This window comes from Gavia stellata, chromosome 11 (assembly GCF_030936135.1).
Source record: "Gavia stellata isolate bGavSte3 chromosome 11, bGavSte3.hap2, whole genome shotgun sequence".
In the NCBI taxonomy this organism is placed as follows: Eukaryota; Metazoa; Chordata; class Aves; order Gaviiformes; family Gaviidae; genus Gavia; species Gavia stellata.
Window position 1 is genome coordinate 3,446,914 of NC_082604.1, and position 24,350 is coordinate 3,471,263.

The following is a 24,350-nucleotide window of genomic DNA, read 5'->3' on the forward strand; positions in this document are numbered from 1 at the left end:
TCAGGTTGGTATCAGTGACCTCCAAGCTGTGGGCGCAGGTGGGATAGAGAAGATGGAGCCAGCCTCCTCTTGAAGGAAAAGAGACAATGCGCCCGAACTGGAAAAAGAGCAATTCTGGTGGGACATAAAAATTCTCCCTGAGCGTCAGGGGCTTTTCTCCCTCAGCAGAGGGTTGAAACAGAGACCTCCAGAGGCCCCTTCCAGCCTAATTTTGTCTGTGATTATTTGCCAGACTTGCAAGGATCCACTGCAGTAGATGTTACTACAGGTCAGCTCTGGGCCCTGTGCTCACTCCGCTCCTTAGAAGCAGCATTTTAACTACAGCCCCAGAAGGTAGTGAGTAACGGCCACAGTCATGTTTAGCACTACTGCAAACAGCTGCCGAGCACGTGAAGTCCTGTAATGACCCGTCTGTTGTAAGTAACCTCAGTAATGAGTGGCACTACATTGTAAGACAGAGAACTACCCTACCTGTACACCGCAGCTGCTTCTGTTCGCTCCCCAAGCACATGCCTGGAGTGGAAGAAAGAGAAGGTGGTAACTTCACAGGTACTGTCTCTTCCCAGGTGGGTGCAGCCGGTGCCCTAGTGAGTACAGCCATGGAGCTTGGAGCCTGTACCTGGGGGGGGGAAAAGGCAACAACTAAAAATCATCTGAAAACAGAGTACAGAAGGAGCATTTGAAGTATGAATCCCAGCTCCACAGGTTTTTGTAATAGCTAGGGGCGGTGCATTCTGGTTACAGATACACTGTCCGTCCTGGCTGCAAACATGTTTAAGCTAGCTGCGTGAATGTACCTGGTTGTATCTCAGCAGAAACACGCTCTCTGAGCAGATGCCTGTACGTGCTGCCCCAGGGAACAGAGCTGGCTGCAACAACAAGGGAAGGTACACTGAGATGTTGTTATGTTGGGGGGCATTGCTGTGAAGGGAGTTCTTTAGTGAATTGTGAGAAAAGGTGTAGTCAGAGTTTGTAAGGACCAAGAGGATTTTTCAAAGGTCATTAGTAGCTGAAAGAGCAGCTGGTGGCTGTCCCAAGTTTAGGGGCAAAAGCTGTGTTAAGTGAAGCGATATGCACATAGTTTCTTCAGCCTGCCCAGAGTCAGGAGGAGACACTAGATGAGAAACCCAATCGTCATTGTCACAAAGAAAGAAGTACCACCTTTCTTAATTGTTTCCTAACCTCATTAGTTCTGTAGACTTCATCTTCTCCTGTCCCTTGCCAGCGCAAGAATTTGGCTTTTATATCCTCTTGATTTCCAAGCAGTCAGTTGCTCTACCAGCACAACGCTTTGGAAACACACTGGAAAGCTGCTCTGGCCACATGACTCAAAGTTCTCTTGAATCTGGTCACCTGCAGAAACAACAGATATAAAATCCTTTCAACAGAGAGCAGCCCTTGAACTTAGAAGCACGACAGGTTACTTACTGTGTTCCACAGTGCAGCAGGAGTCAAGCATAACTTACAAGCAGTTGGAGATTCAGCGTTCGGGCTGCGTCTCACGAGTAGTCCTAGAGTGCAGTTCGGACCTTGAATCCTATCCCTGTTCCTCACCTGCTGCAGTGTGTTACTTCTTTTTCTGACTCGGATGATTTTTCTTTAAGCAGTGGGCCAGATGATAAGTAAGTCAGTTTTCTTTAGCGCTACAGAGATGAAATCATTCATGGGTTGGACAAAAATAGCACCTTTCTCTCCGAGACACGGGAATAACAAGAGGACATTTCGTTTCAGGAATCTGTAAAACTTCATTTAGCCCAGCTGGTTGTTAGACCTTCCAAGCCTTTACCACTTCCATTTCTTCCCACGTGGTCCAGTTCACTTCAGCCGTACAGGGCAGGAGAGTGAATTTTTTTCTCAAAATTTGTGACAGTTCAAACCATTATGAGTTTTAACAATGCAGCTCTCCCAACCTGTGTGATGACTTACTGGATTTACAGCAATCTCACAATAAAACCCCCCAGATCAACCAAAACCACACCACAGTGGAAGGGAAAAGAAAAAAAAATAATAGACCAGACAGGGTTTTCCTTTGCTCTGAAGCTGAATGGGTACTGTAGCCGTATGGAATCTGGTTGCGAAGCCCGGATTACGGAAGAACTACCTCTCGGTACTTCCTTTGGCTACTAAGAAATGGGATGACAAGATGTGATGGTCCAAACGAGCATTTAAAAGAAAGTTATAGTGAAGAGGGTGCTCATCATACTCATGATTTTGAATAGTTTATTAAATGAAAGGTGAAGCATCAGTTTTAAATTGTACAAAAGGAAAAAAAACCTCATATTGTAAATGTACAATTTACAGAATTACTAGCAAAACCAATCAAGGAAACACTCATAATACAAAAAACCTATTGACTGCAAACTGAACTGGAAACCCATTGCAGGTACCGTGATAATAAATGTTTGTTATACAGTATTCTACAATGTTAAATTAGGAATCAGTTTTCCACACAGAGGACTGTGAAGCACAAGGTTCGTCTGAGACCATGACTCAAACCAGGCAGCATTTATTATGCTACTATGCTCACAGAATTATTGTGATGACAATTTAATGCAGCCATTCCTGCCCACCCCTATTACTTTTGGGGTGGACAGAAGAGGAAGGGAGGTAACATCATTTTATAAAGTTCCAGCTACTTCTCGGGTTTTACACATTACCCAACCGACATCTGAGGAATGGCTGAATTACCTAGTCAAACATTTTTGGCAACCGTGTCTGAGAACTGCACATGTTGTAAGAAACAAGCCTCAGCTGAGTGAAACGCTGGTTTGTTTTTAAGATTTCTTTTCCCTCCCAGCAAGCAAGCGCTGGGCATTAATGTCGTTTTGTTTTTCAGTAAGCTCGTAACAGAAAAAAGCTCCATGATTATTTTGCAGTTGCTAAAAAAAGCACCTCTAAAAACTGCTGTGCTCCAAGTGGGTCAATCTGCTTTGTATCTCAAATGCTAATATTTATTAGAATACAGAAAGGAAGATTAACATTTTGGGGCTGATTCTTAGAGATACTAGAGTCAGTGCAAGTTGTGGATGGCCAGCACCTCCGGTATCGGGCCAGTTTTAACTAAGTAGCAGCTACTAGGCAGAGTCATAAAATCGAAGCGTAATGAAATTCCAAATTATTGAAGACATTGAAAAATCTCTTATTACAATGAATTAGCTGAGAATGTTTGGGGTTTTTTGTTTTTTTTTTGATGTTTTTAACTTTTTTGAAAAATCATGGTTTTTTTTCCAAAGAATTACTCTTAATATGCACAGTTAACACTGAAAATGTAGCTGTATTCCATTGTAAGCTTAAGAACTTCACCATCTAAGCACAAATTTCTATGCAGCACATACAGTACTTCTAACTGGCAAAATTAATTTACAAAAATAGCGCAAAAGGGTATTTACGGCATGGAAAGTAGACTTCTTTCTTTTAATGGTACAGTTAAAATTGCTTTTAGTATGCTAAAGTGATTCCTTTCCCCCACCCTTGAATTTTTTTTTTTTTTAATAGGAAAGTTGCTGTTTATGTACCTTGGGTTGGCAGGGCTTGAAGTAGGTAGTAAAAACAGCAAAGTGATTACTTGAGAACCATTTGTGTGTTTTACTGAGAATACTTTATTTGCTGGTATAAGTTGCTAAAAATGCACAGAGCAAGTACCAATAGAAAATTTACTGTTTTTGTGTCCCCATGTGCTATATAAAATGAATGTTACACAGCATCTGTTGGAAAAGTGGCTTCATGGACATCTCTTACTTTATGTCCCATTATAAATAAAAATAAATCTTCTCAAGAGTATAAAATCTGGGTTTATCATATCAGAATCTGAAATTTTTTGGCAGAGATGCACGTCATTAGAATTCTAACCTCTTCTATAAGAGTGTTCTTCTCAATGCCTATGAGAGGATATAAGCGTACCATAATGTTAATCAAATCCAGTGTGTTCAAAAACACTTTTCTGTAGCCAGAATGACCTGCTTATAGCATCATTGCTAGTCAATGGCTGATAGGCATAGGTTTAATAAAAATGGCTAGCTTTTAAAACATAAAAAGGCAAATGTTAAAACTGTTTTAAATTGTACAGCAGAAAAATAAAGTTAAAAAGTTCTGTTTTCACTCAATGTTTTCAGAAAACATATGTAGAACAGTGTTTATTTCGACAGCTGTCTTAACAATTTAAAACTTCCTCCTCATCCAGAAAAAAAAACCAACTGTATTAGGACAGTCAAGAACAGGGATACAAATGATTTTTTAGGTCAGCCCTTCTGAGGTGACTGGATTGGCCAACATTCCTTTGTGTCATTAAGAAGTTCCTCTTCTTTCTGTCACTACGAAAAGGGATTGACCTCAATCATTTGGTTAAAAATCAAACTGTATCACATCAAAAATGTGGTTTTCATACAAGCTATCACAGTATATAGGCCTCTAGCTCTAAACAATAGAGTTCCAAATTTGTAAAATGTCTTCACCAGACTTCAGAACATAGGCATTCCAAATCCCTAGAAGAATGATTTAAAAGACAGTAATCAATTAGGTGTAAAGCTAATCAAAAAGAACCTCAGATAAACAGCAAACAATACTAGAAAAGCCTTACTGAATCATCCTCAATGATAGCTGCGGAGTCAAAGAAGTCTGGCCTCAGTTCAGCCCGCTCTCGCCGGTTTCTTGAAGGCGGCTAAAAAGAGGAGTCAGCCATTTTAGAACAACCCAGCAGTTGCCTGGGTATACAGGAGTCGCGTGGCTCTACAGCTAACGGGTGCTAACACTGTTACCTCTTCCTCTACCAAGCAGCTTTGCATGTATTTTCATAAAAGCTCTGATACAAACGTAGGCCCTGACATAAGAGAGCACTTCTTAAATTCACCTTTTATTTAAGGGATGGGGTAAAAGCTGATGGATTCTAAAGTAATTTTAAGTCTGTGCTTATAGCTAAGGACTTGCTTAAGGCTCTTGCTGGCTTAACGATTTTCTTGTATTAGGATTGTAGGCCAGACGGCATAAAAACTGTCTTCTAACCGTCTTTATGCTTTTAAGTTTATGGTGAATCTTCAGCTCTGACATGGTCAAAAAACAGATTTAGGAAAAAAGGTACTTGAGGTGTCATAGTATTTCTGAGGGTTAAACCCTTTGTGTTGTCCTTCCCTAGGAACATAAGAGTAAATGTGAGCTTTACCGGCTTGATCAATTCCTTCATTTCCTTGCCTTGGATTACCAGTAAAAGAGATTTTTTTACTGGTAAAAAAATTTTTTACTTCCCTTATAATCATTTGAATGCTAGTAATAACCTCATTATTCAGCAGCAGCAACTGAATTACTGTCTAAATTTTCTTTCCAAGATATTATAGCCCAGACCTAAGATAACCTAAGCCTTACCATTTGGATATGAACGGAGAAGTAGGAAAGCACGGTGAAGTGTATAATGCGAACTGATCCTTTTTCCCATTTTACAAGGAAAGCATTCATTCCGAACAGAGAGGCTGCTAAGGTTATAACCTCCACCAAGGAAATCCTGCCTGTAGCCAGTACTTTGCCATAAAGGACCTGAGGCTGCCATCTGATCATACAACCTGTGTGGGAGCAATTCCAGCGTAAGGTATCACCTCACACCCACCCACCGCTGCCTGCTCTGCCTTCTGCTGTGCCAGCACACCTCTGCGTATGGCTGTAAACTAACCAGACCTTGATTAAGGATCCCCTATCCACCCCCAGAAATCAAACAAACCAGGAAACAGAAAAAGAGAAACAACTCGTTTGTCCACAGCACAGCTGCATAAAGAGCTGTGGCAGCAAAAGAGTTAGTGATGGCCGTGACAATGGCATAGGGAAGGCAACAACACCTAAAATACCTTTAGATGAGCCTGTTTCCAAACTCTTCATAATGCCAAATAACAACCGGAATCAAACATTGTTACTGGATTTTAGAGAGTCTATTTGTACTTCCTGCGGCCGAGCAGGCAGCTTCCTGTAATACTCAATCAGATGGGGTGAGCTGGTCTCGCCTCTATCCCCCGCCAGTGCTCCTTCTGCCCCTGGCTGACTGCATGGTAAGTCAGCTCAGCTACGTCTTTAGCGCTCACCTAAGAGTGCCACGCAGATATGCCTGATATGCTATAAATCATAACCCGATTCCCACAGGTTGACAAATCTCGGGTGCATGATGGTGCTTCAGGCACTTGCTACTGCCCCAGTCCAGAATATTAGAGAGAAAGAGTGCTAAGGAACGGTCCTTGTGTTTCTATGAAAAAAATTAATTGGGCCCGAGTCGGTAGTTGTAGGTTCTAGGGAGTATTCGGATCATTTCCACTCTTTAATGTTCAGACAACAGGAAATCGGGCTCAAAGTTTTTGTTTGTGCTTCCAAAATTTCTTTTAAATTATCTTTCATCCATTTTAAACTTGCTATTAATAAGATTTACTGACCAGATCAATGACCATTGTGTCCTCAAATTCTTCGTTCATATCCTCTAGCTGACCTCGTGAGGACATCATTACATCTTCAAAGATGGGCTCAGCGTCATCTTCCATTAGACCTCGTCTGATTAAATAAAGAGAAAGAAAAAGTCATTTCCAGGCATTTGAATTTCCCAACCATGATCTTCGTCATTAAAAAGAATGCACAAATCCTATCCCTTAATGCCTTCACATAAAACCTCATGCTGAGAATAAAGCCAGCATGCTTTCTGTAATATTCAGTGGACGACAATCTTACGTAAAAACAAACTTAGCACTTGCAGAGGCTAAAGCAGGAAGTCCCGTGTAATATCACTATAAACAGTAATTAAATTTATCCCTAACGACAAAAGGGCAACAACCTCACTGTGTTTGCTTGTCCTTTTCCAAAAGGGAGTTACACTGTTTGCCAGGATCACTGGTGAATCCCTGGGAATCCAGCAGTGAATCCAAGACCAGTTTCTAGCACTGTAAGGACTTGGTCTCGCTAGAGGCTCTGGCCCCCATCCTAAAAGATGTGCTGAAAGACTCGGATGAATCGGCACCAGAGTGTGTAGCACCTTGCACAACAGAACACTTCAGCATTCACCTGCGTGTGTTCCCTCCGTTAGCTGCTCAGTGGGACGCCTTGGCAAAAGATGATGTGAATGAAAGAAGCATAAACTGGTTCACGGGAAGACTGGACAACAACTTGGAAGAGTTCACAGGGAATTACTTAACAGACAAATCATGACAACCCCCTGAAACGGAAACAGTTGAAGGCTGGGAGAGGGTAACCGGGAATTGTGCCACGTCTGTCTGCTCTGTTCACCAGGCACCTGCTTATGGCCACAGTTAGAGGCAGAACGCTGGGCTACAGGGCCACGTGGCCCGTGTCCATTCCAGCATTACAAAGCTGTAACTCTGCCTTCATTAACAAGCGTTAAAATGTCACAGAAATTACTAGCAACAACCCAGAAAAGGTAACACTCAAAATGCGGCATTGTCATCTAAAATGGTTCTGATGTGGAGATGAAGATGCACTTACACTGCATGCCTTACACCAGTTCTCCCTTTCATGTAGTTCATTCCTGTCCTGTCCTTTCGATTTAAATCTTCTAGCTTCTGTTGGCCCAACCAAGATATCTGCATCTGAGGACTAACAAACATAAAGCAACATTATGACTGAGAACACTGACAATTTTGAGTTCGCTATTATAGACAAAAATCTATCTCCTTGAGTTTTGTGTCTGGCCATGCTTCAGATTAAGATATTTAAATTACATCCATCATTGTACACGTCTTCTGGATTCCCTTCCACAGCTTGTCTCCTCTCACTGTATGTGCACAAAAAAAAAATCCATTAATTGTAATAAAAACAGCCACAGAAAATGCTAACATTACTCATCCATTAGTGTGACATGCACCTGAAGTGGGAGCACTTCTAAAATTCATTTTGTTAAATCCTACTTAACTGTCTCAGATCAGGCAAAATACGAGCAATAATAGATCCAAATTAATAACTGACACGCATTTTAAAACAAAAATGTCACACAACATGAAAAACAAATTGCTTTTAAATATATACCCCAATCAACTTAAGCGTCCGGTAACTTATCCACTTGTAAATACCCTACAGGCTGTACTTTTAGTACCACCTAAATCCAGTAGTAGACAGCAATGCGTTTGATACGATTTGTGTATTGCAGCACAAGGAAATAGTAGTAAACTAAGTGCAGCTCTTCAAGAGCAACACCAGTTTTTCTTTTATTATGCAGTCTTGTACCCTAATAAGACTGACATAAGAAACTGGGATAACCCACGTGAAAACAACCTAGAACAAAATATTCTTCCGGACATGATTAACCCCATTAGTTCAGCAACTGACTGCTCTGTGTTTATTTTATGTTTTAGCTCTCCTAAGCTGACCTGCAGGAAATGCGTGTGGTAGCTAACTCCAGGCTGAAAGGAACGCTCACACTGTGAACTTGTATGTGGAATCCCACTCTTTGAAAGTAAGAGAGAGGAGAGCGATGCAATCTGCCTTTGCTCAACAGTTCTCTGCTCACAGCATTCATCTGAGATAGGAGAAACAGAGGTTCAAGCCCAGGGTGAAGAGCCTGGTTCAACTTCGCCCCCCAGAAAAGGGGAAGGTTCTCCCACAGCGTAAGGCAGTGCCTGCTCATCAGGCTCGGGAGTAAAACGCAGTGACTGGAAGCTGTCCCACTTCCCATAATTAATTAAATGTTCGCAGAGGGAGATTTAGCTTAGTGAAAGGTGAGATCAGAGAGGGTCAGAAAGAAAGTTCTGCTTCAGCCATTTTGTTTGTTTTGTTTTTACTGCAGAGCAGAAAAATTTTAAGGAGAAATTGAGAGCCACATCATCTTCCTTATAATCTAGAAGTTACAGCAACATCTAGGGAGGCAGGAGATTGGGAGGCAAATCCTCCTTCCTTCCCGACAGCACCGCCTGGGAGCACTTGTGCCCGTGTTAGGCCTCTGCGCGGGACCGCTCGTATCCCAGCCTGCAGCGCGGACCCGCCTGGCCAGCCTGCGCCCTCTCCCACACTGTCTTACGGTGATGTTACATGGTTAATACGGGGAAAGAAAGCTGGCTGAACTCGTTTATGGAAATGCCAAATATTATGTGCTCCAAAAATTAATAGGTATTTGTATCTCTTTTGGTGGGCGCTCATTAGTGTATCATATCAAGGTTTAATCTGTTGCACCGCTGATGCCTGTGCGTGTTACACACACAAGCAAGGGAGAAGAACAGGTTATGCTTTCAAAAGAGTACATTTCTTTAGAAGTTGCTCAGATTTTTTGAGAAGATATGGTCACAAATTGGCAAACTTTAATAGCTTATATGTATAACATGGGGGTATGCATATACCCTTGTCATTTGAGACTGGACAACATTTTACTTTCCCAGGCAAAACGACTATTATTAATTATTTCTATTTAGAAAATACTAGGAATAAATGCAGGATGAAGCAGTAAAATTTAGGATCGAGCAGGGTGAGTGCACGTTCAGGAAGAACTGGGAAGCTGGGGGACGTGGACAAAAGCTGGAGGAAAACCAAGAGGTACAATCGGGCTATTTTATACTATACTACGTTGGTAGAAACCTGATTCATCTGGCCAGCGTAATACAACTTTTTTATACAGATAGATCGGTACATTTGGCTATAAAACTTATAAAAATAGTCTCCAAAACAGATACTGTTATTCTGTATCTTCAAATTAATCAAAATAGCACATAATAGTGTTCTCTGAAGAATTCTAAGACTTCTCTATTAAAAAAACTACTGACAGATAATAACCAACATTTTTTCCCCTCTAAATGGAGGTGATAAAATGGGACTTGAGTGACAAAAAGTATATATAATTTAGGGCAAAATAAAATTGCCTGCAGGCAATTACCCCAGAAACAGGAATTACTAGAATTGGATTGAAGAGTTAATTTACAAAAAATCAGTCAGGATGCCTGGAGAACCTTGACTGTACTATGACAAAGGGCAGAGGGAAAGAAAAGAGAACATCTAACAGGTCTTTTAGAGAAACGGTTCAGTCCAGCCTGGGGGCACAAGCACTAGGAAGATTTAACCATAATTGCATGGTTATGATATGAGATAATTTTAACATAAGGAATTTCTACCATGATTTCATTACAACATATTTTTCCTGGGAACTGAAAATAATCGAAGTATTGCTGAGCTACAGCCAAGACATTTCCAGTTGTTTTTGCAAATAAACACTGCACGTATGGAGCCACAGACGAAGACTATCTGTGTAAATAATATGCAACTCCTTTGCCTGGCTCACTGTATTTGATGCTGAAATTCCAACACTTACTTGTGTAAAAAATCTTGTTCAGATCCCTGCTCCGACTCGTGCTCCTGGATCTGCTCTCCCATTTGTCTAGTGTTCTCTCTCAAGACAGTTGAGGTGAGCTGTGGTGCTTGCAGTGTCCCTGGAGTATGTATGTTTTCGTTCCTGTTCAGCCATGAGCCTTCTAGACTCTCATCTAGAAAAAGACCGTTTAAAATTACTGACACAGTTCTGATAATATGCAGAGCAGCATTACTGCCTTCAGGATTCGTTCAGCCAGCTCACGGCACGAATACCTTAGACATTAGTAACGAGAGCCTTCCATCCACTGACACACTTCGATACAGCTAATTTTAGTTGCAGCACCTTCTCCAAATTTGATTTTCAACACTCTAGTGTCTTTTAAAACAAGTGTGCCTTTAAGAAATCAACTGGATAAATACTCAAGTTGATAAAATTTTCAGCTCTGATTTTCTGTTCTCTTAAGGAAGGATTACTACCAGCTATTCCCAGCAATAACAACAATTTAAAGTAGTAATATGTAACAAACAAAAATCCCTGTTGTAAACAAATATTGTACTGCAGCACTACCTAAATTGTCGCGTGTCTTGCACAGATATAACAAAGATTATCCCAGTTACTGAGTTTACAATCTAAAATACAAGACTGTTAATCTCATACGCATACAGCAACCAAGACACAGTTAAACACTAAGATGAGGGTAGAAGATAAAACCCCAAATCGGGTCGGCAAAGATCTTTAGAAACTGAACCTCAGTAAGAGCCATTTCAGTGGAGTACAGAGGGGGCATTTTAAATAAGAGGAGTGGTCTGGCTGGTGTGAACTTTAAATAGTGATTTCGGAGAGCATATCTGGAGTGGATGGGAGGCCTGGAGATGGGAAGGGGACTGAAGGTGTAAGTGGGATGCTGCGCTCATATTGTGGAAGGGAGCAAACCAGAGAGGAAGGAAGAGGGGGGACTTGAGAATGTGACAGAGCAGACAAGTGCGTAGGCAAGGGACATGTAGAAAAAAAATGTAAGTTGCTGGAGCCAGTGAAAGACAGGGGAGATGACAAGAGAGAAGACAAGATCACAGATTTACTAACGGGAAGAAATGTGTGATGAGAAATTAGATGGGGATCTTTTCATTTTTCCTACACCTTTTATTACCCTTTGGGCATAAATGTTGTCTAAAAAGTTGCCTATTTATTCTTGAATTTATCTTTGAACCTTTATAACGTTTGAGATTTTTTTTTTTAAAAATCCTATTTATGTTTGATTTCCTTAAGGCATTATGAAGAAATGCCACAGAACAGATTTACTTTCAGTAGCAACAGGGAATGTTCTTCAACCCAGGCAGTCTGCTGAACCCAGTATACACTGAATTTAGGTGGAAAGGAACCATAGGGGACTAATTACGGTTCTTTGATGCAAGGATAGTTTCTGCAGTGACCCTGCCCTTGTTTTAGTTCCTTCAGAGTGGAATTTAAAGAAAAAAAAAAATCTTAGCAGGATTTAAAGAGAGGTCCACTTTGTAACTGCTGCCAGATTAAGATTAAAGCTAGGACTTTTGGAGGAGTTATAGAAATATGTAAAGATGAGAAACCCACAAAGACCTGTGTACATACAGACCATCAGTTAATTTGTAGGCCACCAGCTGTTTGTTAAGGCTGGCTCTTCATAGCTCAAGTTACACAGATGAGTGAACAGTAAGTGGTTATTTCTGAGGATTAAATCTCTGATTATTTCATGAGCACATTAGTGGCACATACAAAGTAAGACAGAAATCTATGTCTTCCTGTGAAAAATACAGACAACCTGGCTCCGGGTTTTCTTGGCTTTCCTTTTTCCAAGATTCAAAAGGAAGTGTACTCTAGGGCATAACGCAGTCAGTAATGCCTACTGCACATCAAGAAGCATCCAAAAATTAAATATGTGGTCTCCTTCCAACTGCTTATATTGTTGTGGGGTTTTTTTAACATATGATATCAAATGTCCTGTATGATTACATGTCTAAACCAAGACTTTTGGTGCTTGCATTGCATATCCTTCGATGTAAGGAAAGGCCATAGAGCTTGTGTTGCTGCTATTAGAGAGCGCTTGCTGGTAACTTTTCAGTTCTATCACCTACCAGGCGGTCAAAGTCTACAACAAAGGCATCTATCAAGGAAAAGACAGTTAGGCTGCTGTGGGCGAAACCAAACAACGATGAGCTATACATCCTTCCTGGACCTATATGCTGAGGTCGTATAGCAAAGCTTTCATGAGTGATGAAGGTCTACGTAGTCATCTATGAGTTTAAGGTCTGTTAGGTTTCACACTGAAGAAGGGAGAGTGGAATCACTTCCTAACCAGTGTTTTTCAAAATGTGTTGTCCTTGCACATTGTACTGTGACCCAGAGCCGTATCTGTAGTGTCCAAAGGACACGCCCATACCTCACCGACAAGAGCACCCCAAGAGAGGCAGTGTTCATCAGTCCTTTTTCTGGCCACAGATTACTAATGGGGGAATTTGGGGTTACTGTAGTGAACAGTGACATTACACCACTCTGCCTAAGGCAAGATAAATTCTGGGTGTCTTCTGATGACCCAGTGTTGGTAGAATGTCACAGACGCTCACACCCTCTGTAGATGTCAGAATCCTGTCAGACCCATAGTCAGCCTTGGCATAGTCTGTATTGCAGCTAGATGATCTCCCGGTGGAAACTGCTGTATGTTCAGATCTTTCAGGAACTGAACTAATACCAGACTAACCATGTATTTGGCCTACATTGTTTTTAAGTGAGTGACGTTTGTGGAAAATTCAGGACCACAGCTGGCAAAGAAAGGGAATATTCAAACAGGAAGTGCTGCAAGTCAATTCTCTCTTCTATTGACCACTGAAAGAGGAGGACACGAAAAAGCATGAGGCAAACAATGCCATAAAGACTACATCGTAAGACTGAGACTTGCCTGATAGGGAAGCAAAGACGTTACTACATGTCCCAGGAAAAAAAAAGGATATTGGTAGAACACAATAAAGTAGAATGAAAATAGTAACAAGAGGAAAGAAAAAAAACCTCAGCAGTTGAATTCTATGAAAATCATGGCATCCTGAAGGAAGCAAAACAGTGTCTGAAGAAAGGAAGCAGTATTTTATCCACCTAAACTCTAGGTTGGCTGTAAGAAACTTGGCACACGTACTGCTCAACATAAGCTATAGTGGAGAATGGAACTGACTGCAGAAGTGCATATGGACAAACTTTTGAAGAGTATTTTGGGAAATTGCTGTATATTCAGGCAAACTGGCATTAGATTCCTCACTGAGGAGTTACTATCATAGATACTGACCTTGGAAAAATCTCTGAAGTTTAAAGATCCCACTTACACCTACTCTGTAGTGAAACAGTAAATTTATATTCACAAAAATACAAACTACATCATACAGGTTAACCAAGAACAGATGCAATCTTGCAAGAAATTGGCTATCATAGCCAAATTCCTGATGAACATGCCTGAAGTCACAGAAAGAGTAAACACAGACACTGGATATCAGTGCCATTTTAAATAAAAAAAGATGTCTTTTTAGTGTTCTCCATTGGTCCTGCAAAAATATAGATCTGTATCAGAATTTCTGCCTTGGGTTTGCTCTAATACCCTGTTAATTAACAACTGCTCCAGACTGAAGCACAGGCAGAAAACCAGAAGTCCATGCCTGAGAGAGGTGTAGAGCAGATAACTCCACAAACACCTCCTGTTTCCAACTTCAGTAACAGCTTTTAACAGTTCTGAATCTGCAAATTTCAGTGAAGACAGAGAAGAACAGGGACTTGCGATGGTATTTCTCATAAAGACATGTTCAAGCTTGATAGGAATTTGCAGAACAGATGTCTTGCTTTTACTACATACAGGATATATCATATATTTCAGCATTAATTGATAAACTGTAAGGACTTCTAAGAAGGAAGGCTGTAATATATGTACAAGATGAGAAATACCTCTACCAGGCAACCTAAAACCATACCAACCTTCTACTCTCTTTTTGTGGAGCGGTGGTCGTCCTTTCTTATTCCTCACTGACGAGGCTTTGCTGCTGCTGCTGCCACTGTTAACAGACATTCTATCATCTTCGCCACCCGTAACTAGTGAGTTTCTATAGGAAATGAGTGGAAGCCATACATCTTCTCTTCTTTCCATCATCTGTTCTGTCAGAAACTTCTCTAAGTAGGAGTGACTGAAAATAAAAGACAATGAGTATGGAGGCACAGCACATTTGTTTCCTCTTTAGTCAATCTGCCATCCCTCTTCATATTGTTGAGAGCTTAACACAAATCCCGCACGGTGTTTCCTTATTTTAATTTAATAACATATGCTGATAGGGCATTGTATCTCTGACTGAGTAAGAATACATGTCATTCCCTCAAAACAAAGTAACATAGTTAACCATGCACAGGTTACTCTCAGATAAACAATACAAAATGTTCTCTCCCCAACATCTTCCTCCCAACATTTGTCTGCGATCATTCCCAGCACACTCTACTTGAATTCCTTTTCTATTTTGCATAGTGAGGAAGCCACTTCTGTATACTGCTCCTGTGTCAACAGACTGAGTTAGAATTGCTGTTGTGGGGATGTAGGATATCCTTTTGCATCTTGGAACAAGAAAAATGGTTTCCTCAAATGCATGCAGTTACTTTTCAATAAAAAAAATTGAAGATCTGTTCCACTGCCACGGAGAAGTCCAATGTACACTTGTTAACTTAAGGGAGGAACCAAACAGCCCCCCTCCTGTATATGGTCTGGAGAGCATTTGAGTTGTTTTCTTTTTCCATTGATTATTGAATTATGGTATTAGAAGTAGTCCTTAAAATGAATATGCAAATCCACATAAAAGTGATTCTAATGAATTTCAAGCTGTAGAAGCAAGCAGTCAGGATTTAGGCAAGAGACCTCAGGGTTCTTCAACATTACCTCCACCCTTCCTGCAAATACATTAGGGTGCACCCTTCGATCATGATTTCATTTAATAACACACTGCCAGGTCATCATCAGTGGGAGCCAAACCCACAAATTCTGCATGGAAATGAACTCTCAGTCTCTCTTTTACTCTGTTAGCTCATGGCAGGCTCAAACTTCTTACTCGATCTAGGTATCAGAATCGGACAAGGGGCCACACTGTATATGCCTGGGTAACAATCACACCTAATTTTTAATGGGATTTTGTTTTGATTCAGTGAATAGAATGACTTTGCTCAAGAAACAGCAGTTTTTCTGTCTACTGTTTTATTCAATATTGTGACTGCTTTTTCCTTCCCCTTTTCATGTGTATACTGAGTAACATCCAAACCTTGCCCTGAATGGGAAATTCTTGCTTTATTCTCTCTCTTTTAACAATACCAAACAGTACAACACTTGAGTGCTTCATGACTTTTGAGAATTTATCTGCGGAATAGTCTTGGGAAAGTAAGAACTTTTCCTGCATCCAATTTGTATTTGTAAAACTAGAGCGCAGAGGTTATGCCCAAATTGTGAAGAAGGAAAAACTACACCACGTGGGGTTCTTTACTGATTAGATGCCAACTTGCAACAACTTTTGCTCAGCATTTTAGAGGAGCTTCATACTGGCAGTTCTTACCAGCTTCAACGAGGACAGAAACTCTGAATTTCTAGAAGTACGACCACCGCACTGAGGCTCCGTCTCACCTGACTGCAGACACCCAATAGTCAGTCGTCTAGTCTAAGCTAACAGTCTCTATTTGAGAGAAATAAATGGAAATAAATGCCTCCACAGGGCAATTCACTTCTATACTGTCTTAGATGAATTCCTCTGCATTTCCCTGCCTATATCTGCCTGTGTGTTTGTAACTGCGTTAGTATAAATCTTTTTTTGCTAAGTATAAGAGCCTGGCACATTAATTTTTGTATTAAATCCATAGATTTGAGTAAATCCATAAATGGCTATCACTAATTCTGGAGGTTACTCATAAAACAAGACAACAAATAAACAAACAGGATAATAAAACTAAATTAAACCAATGTTGCTACCTCATTCCCAAACTAGAAACTTCTCCCCCCAAATCAAAAAACCAGCAGTAAACCAGAAAGGAAGTAGGAGCCCCGCAAAAAAGCAGTGTTTGCTGAACTGTGACAGGACTGGTATTTTGTGCCAAGGGCAGATGACAGACGCAGATACATGGAATAGATAATTCATTTTTTGGGTTGGGAAGCCAAGCTGGAGGACTTCTGGGAGACAGGCAGCTATATGCTCTGAGACTTTCAGGGTTATTCTTCAGCACTTTTGCCTCCAGACTAAGAGCCCATTGCTGAGTTCAGGGACAGTCACTTGGCAGGAGGAGATCAAGCCAGGGCGGGAGGTAACTGATCCCACACGCAGGACTTCTCCACCAGATGGTGGTCATGTACCTTCCTGTTGACAGGCAACCCCTTTGGAGGGAGGGGGAGAGGCCCCGTGGATTGGAGGAGTCATGCCACAGAGAAGGGCAAATCAACTATCCGGAGTATAGCTGAGTATGGAGTGTCAGTGAAGCACTATGGGCAACGCAGCCATTGCCTGACGGGTGCAAACACGACAGATCTCTGAAGGGGAGGAACGCAGGTATCTCCAAAAGAAATCTTTACATATAAGCAAGTCATCTTGACTCTTTTCATCATCACCGCAGCCAATGGAATCTAGGACATGTCTGAACTCATCTTAAAGCAGTGATTTAGCACAGATCGGATAAATCATGCCCTAAAGGACCTATTTCTTCTCACTGATCTTCAAATTCAGCTAAAGTAAATAGCTCAGATACAGATGACTACAATAAAGATAGATAAAATCAAGAGAAATGGATTCCACCATAGCAATCTTTACAGTCCCGCGAAAGAAGCCAGTGGTTTTGTATGTGGGCACCAGTAAGTGAGAGAACCTTTGAGAAAAAATTTTAAATGGCAACACAGAAGGCAAAAGAACAAGATCTCCTGAAGTACTGAATTTTATGCAAAGGATCAGGTCAAATTAAACTGTCACATAAACTGCACCGAATGATGTAACTTTAAATTTTAGACACTGGAGAAACTTGTGGAAGGGATGATGACTGTACAGGAAGGATAAGCTTCACTAAATTAAATAGGAATCAGGCTAATGGCACTTAAACCAACAGATGCAGGAGAATCTACGGTTCAGCTAGGAAGACAGTCTTATCCTTAAGTCCCGTCCTGAAGAATAGGACAGAGGTTGACAAGATTTCAAGGATATAACAAAAACAGTTTCAAAAATTGAGTGCCAAGCTAGCTTAACTGGATCATCCAATTCTCGAGCTCGTTTAACTATTTCTTCTACTGCGTCTGCTGAATTGACAAATTATTGATACAATAAAATTAAATTGGTTCAAGTGTGTATATGTTAAAAATTATACAAAGTTAATCAAGATGCACTTCTTATAATACAGATAAAGCTATAATATTCGTAATTTTTAACCCTAATAGAGAAGTCCTTTAAAACAAATGCCTTCACAGAAAAACTACAGAAAAGTTTGTCAGAAAGAGTCAGTTGAGGTAGTTATAGTAGATATGTATGACTTACACTCATTGTGGTCAGAAAATTGACTGGAAATTTGTCTATAACCATAAATCAGAAGACCTGGCAATTGCATTTTTTAAATGGTCATGAAGTTATTCAAAGAATTCAGTTCTACACTGGGCACGTAGTGCTCGGCTGATTTTTGGCTGGAGTCCTCTTCCTTTTTCCCTTACTACTTCTGCGCTGTGGCCAAATCCTGGGTACTTGCCACATAACGTCTTAGAAATGTAGAGTGTTATCTCCGCAGTGATGCCGACAACATGTCTTTACTATGAACTTGCCCTTAATAACGCAGTTTTCTCTTTGCCAATTCTGTTGATATCCACAGCCCCTCTTGACAGTCTGCTCAAATGTTGCTCATAAAACAGTGTTTCTTGCTCTTTATTCAGATCTTATCAACAATACCTCTGATTTACTTAATTTCCAGTATTTCATCTGCAGTAATTACCCACCATATCAAATTCAGGCTGCTTGTTCTAGCCTGTCAGGTCTCTACCACCCTGCTCTGTCCTAACCAACAACAGCAACCCCCTCTCAGCCTTCTTTCTCTGTCCTGTTGTGCCAGTAACAGAAGCCTTGACAAACCTTTATTTCCCAGTTTAATGCAATATATTAAAATAAAGAACTAATATATGTTTACATTTTATGTAAATATCTAACAGAAACAGATGTTACTGCAGTGTTTACAGGCCTGTAAATTTCCTGCACTGCCAGCATTTAATTTCTTTTTTCTTCTAGCCAGAAAAAAAGATTGTTTTTTATTTTCAGTGTCCCATGGGAAATTTTAAGGAACATTGTTTTGTGAGGTCTCAAGCTCACCTCATCAGTGGATCTGATTCTCCTTTTCTCATTTATTTTTATTACTTTAAAATGTAAACCGATGAATAACTATGTATGTGAAATGTCTCACTGGGATTTCCTATAGCCCCCGTCAGATTGTGAAACCCTCAAAGCAGAGAGCTTAAACACATTACAGTGATTAACAGAGCCCAGCAAAACCCACAGAAGAAAACGGAGCAGTACTTACACAGTCTTTTTGTCCTGTCGCAAGAGTTTAGAAGAAAATTCACTAAGCACTTCAAGGAAAGCAAGGTTAGGAGGTGGATAGTCTTGTCCTTTTTGATTCTGGTATTTGAAGGCAAACTCTATGCCATCTCTACAGTCAAGAAATATTAAAATTTTCAGACATTTGTAACAAAATAATAAAAAAAGTTGCCCAAAATCTGAACTGTGATGAAATTCTTCATATATTTATATGTCATCGTAACTTTTTTTTTGTTTCATTACTAGCAAACAGCTGCTTTTGGGCAACGGAGAATCAAACGTTCCCTCTCGATGTGTGAGGATTCAATCTCAAAGACAACATACTGCCAGTCACATGGTAAGAAGGAACTTACCACAAGAAAATTGGCAGGTGCTGAAAGCCACTGCCTTAGCAGGAATAGCCAATTGGCTCTTTCTTAGTTCTACATGAGGCAGAAGCTTACAATAAGAGTAATATGTAAGATATAACAAGATACAACTTTTGCATCAAGAGCCCGAGAAGAGACGTTACTTACCAGTACATTGATACATGCATCTCTGCCTTACCTCTGCTTTATCATTTGAGACTGAAGAAAACAATTTACTTTCACATTATCCAATAAGGGTGCATGCATGCCTGTGTCTGGTAGCATTTTGATCATGCTTTGCTAATCTTAGTCTTAATGACTTAGTCTCTGAGATAGCAAACTTTAATATTTTAACCTTTTTATGGGGCGCGAAAGTCATAATTTAAATTTAGCGGCACCTTTCTATACTTTCCTATGCAGCAGTTACATAAAAAGCTTCAATCTACTTTAAAAAAATAAAGGTTTCCAAAATATTTTTGGAATATCTTTTTATAAAAGCCCTTGGTGCCTACAGAATCCATAGCGGTGTGGTACAAAGAACTATTTACAGTTGTTAGATACAGTCCACACAAATATGTATGACATTAGTGGCTTTACCTGAGATAGATAAACATGGCCATTCCAGTAAGTTCCAACAAACAATTAGGTAGCAGCTAGTTTTTCTTCCTTTCTTACATACATACATGTACACCCCCCACTATATTTCTACATAAACTAGAAAAAATATATCATTATTCCAGGACCTGTTAAGATTACACACTTTTACAAAAGGTATGCTGAGCAAAAGTTTTAATCTGAAATAATATAAAAATCTAGTTTATTTACCACCACTCACTTGTGTAGTGTGGCCACAGCCTCTCTTGTCTTGATCTGATCCAAGCCAAAAGTGAGGGCAAACCGACGGGCCAGTTCCTTAATTCCACTAACATGGGCAGATGTCCTGTCCAAATTGGGACCTTGCTCCTGAACGAGCTCATTAAACAGCTAGAGAAAGAATTCAATTAAAATCTGTGAGCTAGAAAACACTTTTCTTGAGAAAGACTTGTGTTCATAACTGGTTATGGCTAAGAGCAGACATTACAATGACTTTTTTCACAGAGATGTAACAGAGTTCTCTTATATTCAACTTATAATCCACTTCAGTTCCCAGACTTTCTTCTGTGTAACTGCCGTTTGCCAACCGCCCCCCGTCTTGTACTTGTGTGGACAGTAACTCTTAAACAGAATTTTGCACTTACCTTCATTGAATTGCATCTGCTATTCTCCCAACTCATCAAGATGGTTCTGCATTCTTAGGCTGTCTTCTAAAATACCTACACCACCCACCAGATGAGCATCTTCTTTGAATTTAGGAAGCAAAATTACTATTCCATCATTCAAGACTTAATGAACTGCATTACTGGGTAAATGCCTTCAAAGCCTGCTTGATAATGCCCTTCCAGTACAATAATGAACTACTCAGTAGTTTTCCAATCAGTTCTATATCTTCCCCTGGTATTGCCATTTAGACCACATTTTCCTAACTTCCTAATGAGAATATCAAGGGAGACAGTGTCAGTGACAATATTAAATCAAGTTGCATTAAACCTACTGTTTCTCTGATATCCACAAGCTCTGTTACCATATAATTAATGAAAGCAGCTTAATTTGACATGATTTCTCCTTGACAAATTCATACTGGCTGTTACCTATCACTTAGGCACTTGCAAATAGCTTGTCTAATTACGTTTTTTTCGTGAAATGATATTAGGCTGACTGATCTATGGCACCTGGCTTCTTGCTCTCCCCAAGTTTTAAAGACAGGAGCTACTTTGACACTCGCCGATTCTTCTGGAAGTACATCTGTTTTTCTCAAGTTTTCACAGCTATCTCTCAGCTTCCAGGTTGCTACAGGAAATCCCTTAGTACTCTGGAATGAATTTTGGGAGGCCCAGCTGATTTGAAAACATCTAACTTCTAGAAGTAATTTCTCTGTGTAATGGATATAGCTGGTACTTCAAGGGCCTAAATGGTATTTAGTGAAGCACACACTTCGTGCTGTTGGCAGAACAAGGATGGATTTCATCATGAAGCCAATAATTTATGGCTGATGTAAAGCAAATTTTTCAGGGAAAAAACCCCATGTTTAACAATATTGGAAGACTTAAACTAATTAGCTTGAAGTTTGGAAAAAAATCAATCAGTATTTAGACAAAATATAAAGAAGATGCATTACTTCCAGCGAATTATAAGAAGAAAAAGTCATCCTAATTCTTCTTGTTCATTAGGTACCAGTAAACAAATGCTATGAATCAGCTTGGACCAAACTGCCTTCAAGGCTCTTCTCTCCGTTTCTTCCATTTTAATCTGACCACAACTTTGCCAGTGTGGGCTTAAGGAGACAAAGATTACCGAGACAAATGAATGGTGACAGCCTGAATTGAGGAGCAAGATAATCTCGTAACAGAAGTATAGTATTTTTGCTTCATTGTAAAGTACACCAGAGAAAATCCTGTCTGGTATTTTTTGCAGTGAGGCATTTCTAACAAAAATCAATATTCTTACCTGTTGCAAACTGAGAATGAGTGTCTTTGCACACTGGATTTTATCAATTTGCCTTGTTTTGCTCAGGGTTTCCTTAATGATATCTCCATAATCATTGTAGTACTAGGAAAAAATGGGGAAAAAAACCCTCTTTAAATCTTTAAATTGAACCTCTTACACAATTTCTTACAGTTCTCCTGATAGAAAGATTACTTGTAATTCTTGTTTTGAAAAGGCAGCAGTTGCCAAAAAAACTAGTCTCAAATCCAGATTTTTTGTGTGAGTGGGAGGCAATGTTTCAATATCAAAATTTAAACTGATTGGTAGCCTGCACCCAGTGATGAGGTAAGGAACTTCTGTATTTGTTATTATCTTTTGTAACCAATATACTGAAAAACAAACAAAAGGGTATTTGCTACCCCAAACTAAATATTTGATGAAAGTGACCCCTGGCTGCAAATTCTGAGAAACAACATTACATTGAACCAACACAGCCTTCAACAAGTAGGTGTGAACAGGCACTAGCACACAGGTGTGAAGCTCCATATACAATGCAAGGCGAGTTAGATGGCCGAGAAAGGAATTCACTGAAGCCAGAAAGCTGAGTAAGGAATTAGTCAGCATGAGGTGCCGATTTTCTTTACGTTAGAATGGTTGCTGAAAACCACAGCCTATGGTAGTGACCATTTGGGTAGAAAACCCTGTATAATCATTAAAACTTCCAGGCTGAGAATATAAAAAAAAAATTTTCCAAACAGTATTGTTACAGCCTCATTAATATTTCTGCATTTGCAACCACTTATTTTCATTCCCTCTACAATATTGCTCCTGCCTTCTTTGGTACAGAGATCCTTCTAGTTTGTATTCTAATTTAAATTCAATTTCTCTCACTCTCCCCCAGTTTCAAAAGAAGGAGGGGTGTGGGGAGAGGAGAAGACCAACCTAGAGCAGCAGGTAGGACTAACTAGCCTGGATTGTGACAGCTTCAGTTTGAAACTCCTGCTCTGGAAAAAAAATCCCTAAGCAAGACTAACATGAGCAGTGACCTGGCTGAAGTTCCATCTAAACATGAGGAGGAACTTCTTTCCTTTGACGGTGGCAGAGCACTGGAACAAGCTGCCCAGAGAGGTTGCGGAGGCTCCTTCTCTGGAGATATTCCAAACTCTCCTGGACGCATTCCTGTACAACCTGCTCTAGGTGACCCTGCTCTGGCAGGGGGGTTGGATTGGATGATCTCCAGAGGTCCCTTCCAACCCCTCTCATTCTGTGATTCATTCTGTGGTTCTGTGATGGCTAGAGTGTGCACTGGGGATTTTATTCTACTGCGTGCTCCTAATGAACAGGAGAAGGAGGATTTAAAGTTAAATCCTTTCTATTTCACATCAACATCTCAAACACTGTCTGTAGTAAAGGACCTGCGCCCCTCTCCAGTTTTACCTCCTTGATTGCCATCTTTGTGATGACTAATCCCTTACAGAGAGGTGAGGTATATTCGGCAATTTAATATAATCTGAGAGGCTTTGTGTTGCTTGGCAGTGTCAGGACTGCTAATGTGCCTGCTTACTGGCAAGGTAAACTCGCAAGTACAGGGTGCAGTGATAGCTGAGCAGCAGGTCTTTCTGAATTTCATTGGACCTGAATACTGTATGGAAGCAGTAAAGTTGGTAAGACATTCAGTTAATGCATACCCGCTTACAGCAGTACTATATAGAGATATTTTTTCACTGCATTCCTGTTTAAAACAATCTTTTATCACAAAAAACCCTGCTTCCTTATGGCAAACACCAAGATGGGGAGACTCCCAGTGCAATATGGCATTGAAGAGATAACTGTTATTGTGGATTCTAGGAATTAATTTGAGGAGCAGGATAAGAAATTCTCTGTAGAGAGGAGCCTCTCTGGAAATACTCAGCACCTTGTAGGACCAACTTTTGGTGCTGCCTTTAATGAGGCACTCCTGCTACAGAGGACAGAAAGTTCAGAGCTTACTGCTTCTCAGCGGCAGGTATAATTTAGAAGGGAAGAACTATTACAAAAATGTCACATAAGGCTGGAAAAGCTTTCAAAAGTGTTCAGCCTTTAACTACTAAAATGCACTGGAAGGGAGAGGAAGGGGCGCCCTGACACTACAGTCTATGTTCAGTTAGGAAGAGAATACGCAGAGCTGTACCTTCATATAGTGTTTGAAGATATCTGCTGCTGCATGCATGTCCACAATGTCATAAATTATCAGCTTGCTAAAGGCAGCCAAAAGGTTTCTTCTCTTATGTAAAGCTTCTATTTTGTTAGCTTCATCTTCTTCATCTCCCTCTGAAAGCATCAACAACAGTAAAATGTTTATAAGTAACCGCTATGTTCTAAAGCAACATTATCAAAGGGTAGTTCTTTAAAATGAAGCAAGGATTGTTGCAGGAGAAGCTAAAATGAAAGGTGATAATTCTTGAGTCCTGCCTATGTTAGGACATTCAGGGAAGTTCAGGAACATGACACACCATGGGCCAAGGATGCTATCTGTAGTCCTGAGTGGGTACTGAACATAATCCACATGGAACTGAATCACTTATTTTCTTTACCCTGTGAAAGGCCACAGCAAAGACATGTTGAATGCTTTTTGCTTAACTTCTGAAACACAGG

The 24,350-nt window shown here is 40.2% G+C and overlaps 1 protein-coding gene across 2 annotated transcripts in view; it reads right to left on the reverse strand.

The window, feature by feature from the left end:
- Positions 1-4,109: 4,109 nt before the first annotated feature.
- Positions 4,110-24,350, reverse strand: part of STAG1 (STAG1 cohesin complex component) — a 155,478-nt gene continuing 135,237 nt past the window's right edge. Inside the window, exons 24-33 of one of the 2 annotated variants that reach the window (XM_009813630.2) lie at positions 23,887-24,026; positions 21,738-21,839; positions 20,029-20,177; positions 18,830-18,958; positions 14,249-14,454; positions 10,265-10,436; positions 7,459-7,569; positions 6,402-6,516; positions 4,577-4,657; positions 4,110-4,481 (exon numbers count right to left, since the gene is read on the reverse strand). In XM_009813630.2, coding sequence (XP_009811932.1) covers positions 4,458-4,481; positions 4,577-4,657; positions 6,402-6,516; positions 7,459-7,569; positions 10,265-10,436; positions 14,249-14,454; positions 18,830-18,958; positions 20,029-20,177; positions 21,738-21,839; positions 23,887-24,026 — 1,229 coding nt within the window. In that variant the 3' untranslated portion in view covers positions 4,110-4,457. The remainder of the gene's footprint in view (positions 4,482-4,576; positions 4,658-6,401; positions 6,517-7,458; positions 7,570-10,264; positions 10,437-14,248; positions 14,455-18,829; positions 18,959-20,028; positions 20,178-21,737; positions 21,840-23,886; positions 24,027-24,350) is intronic. The other variant, XM_009813638.2, reaches the window with a different exon arrangement.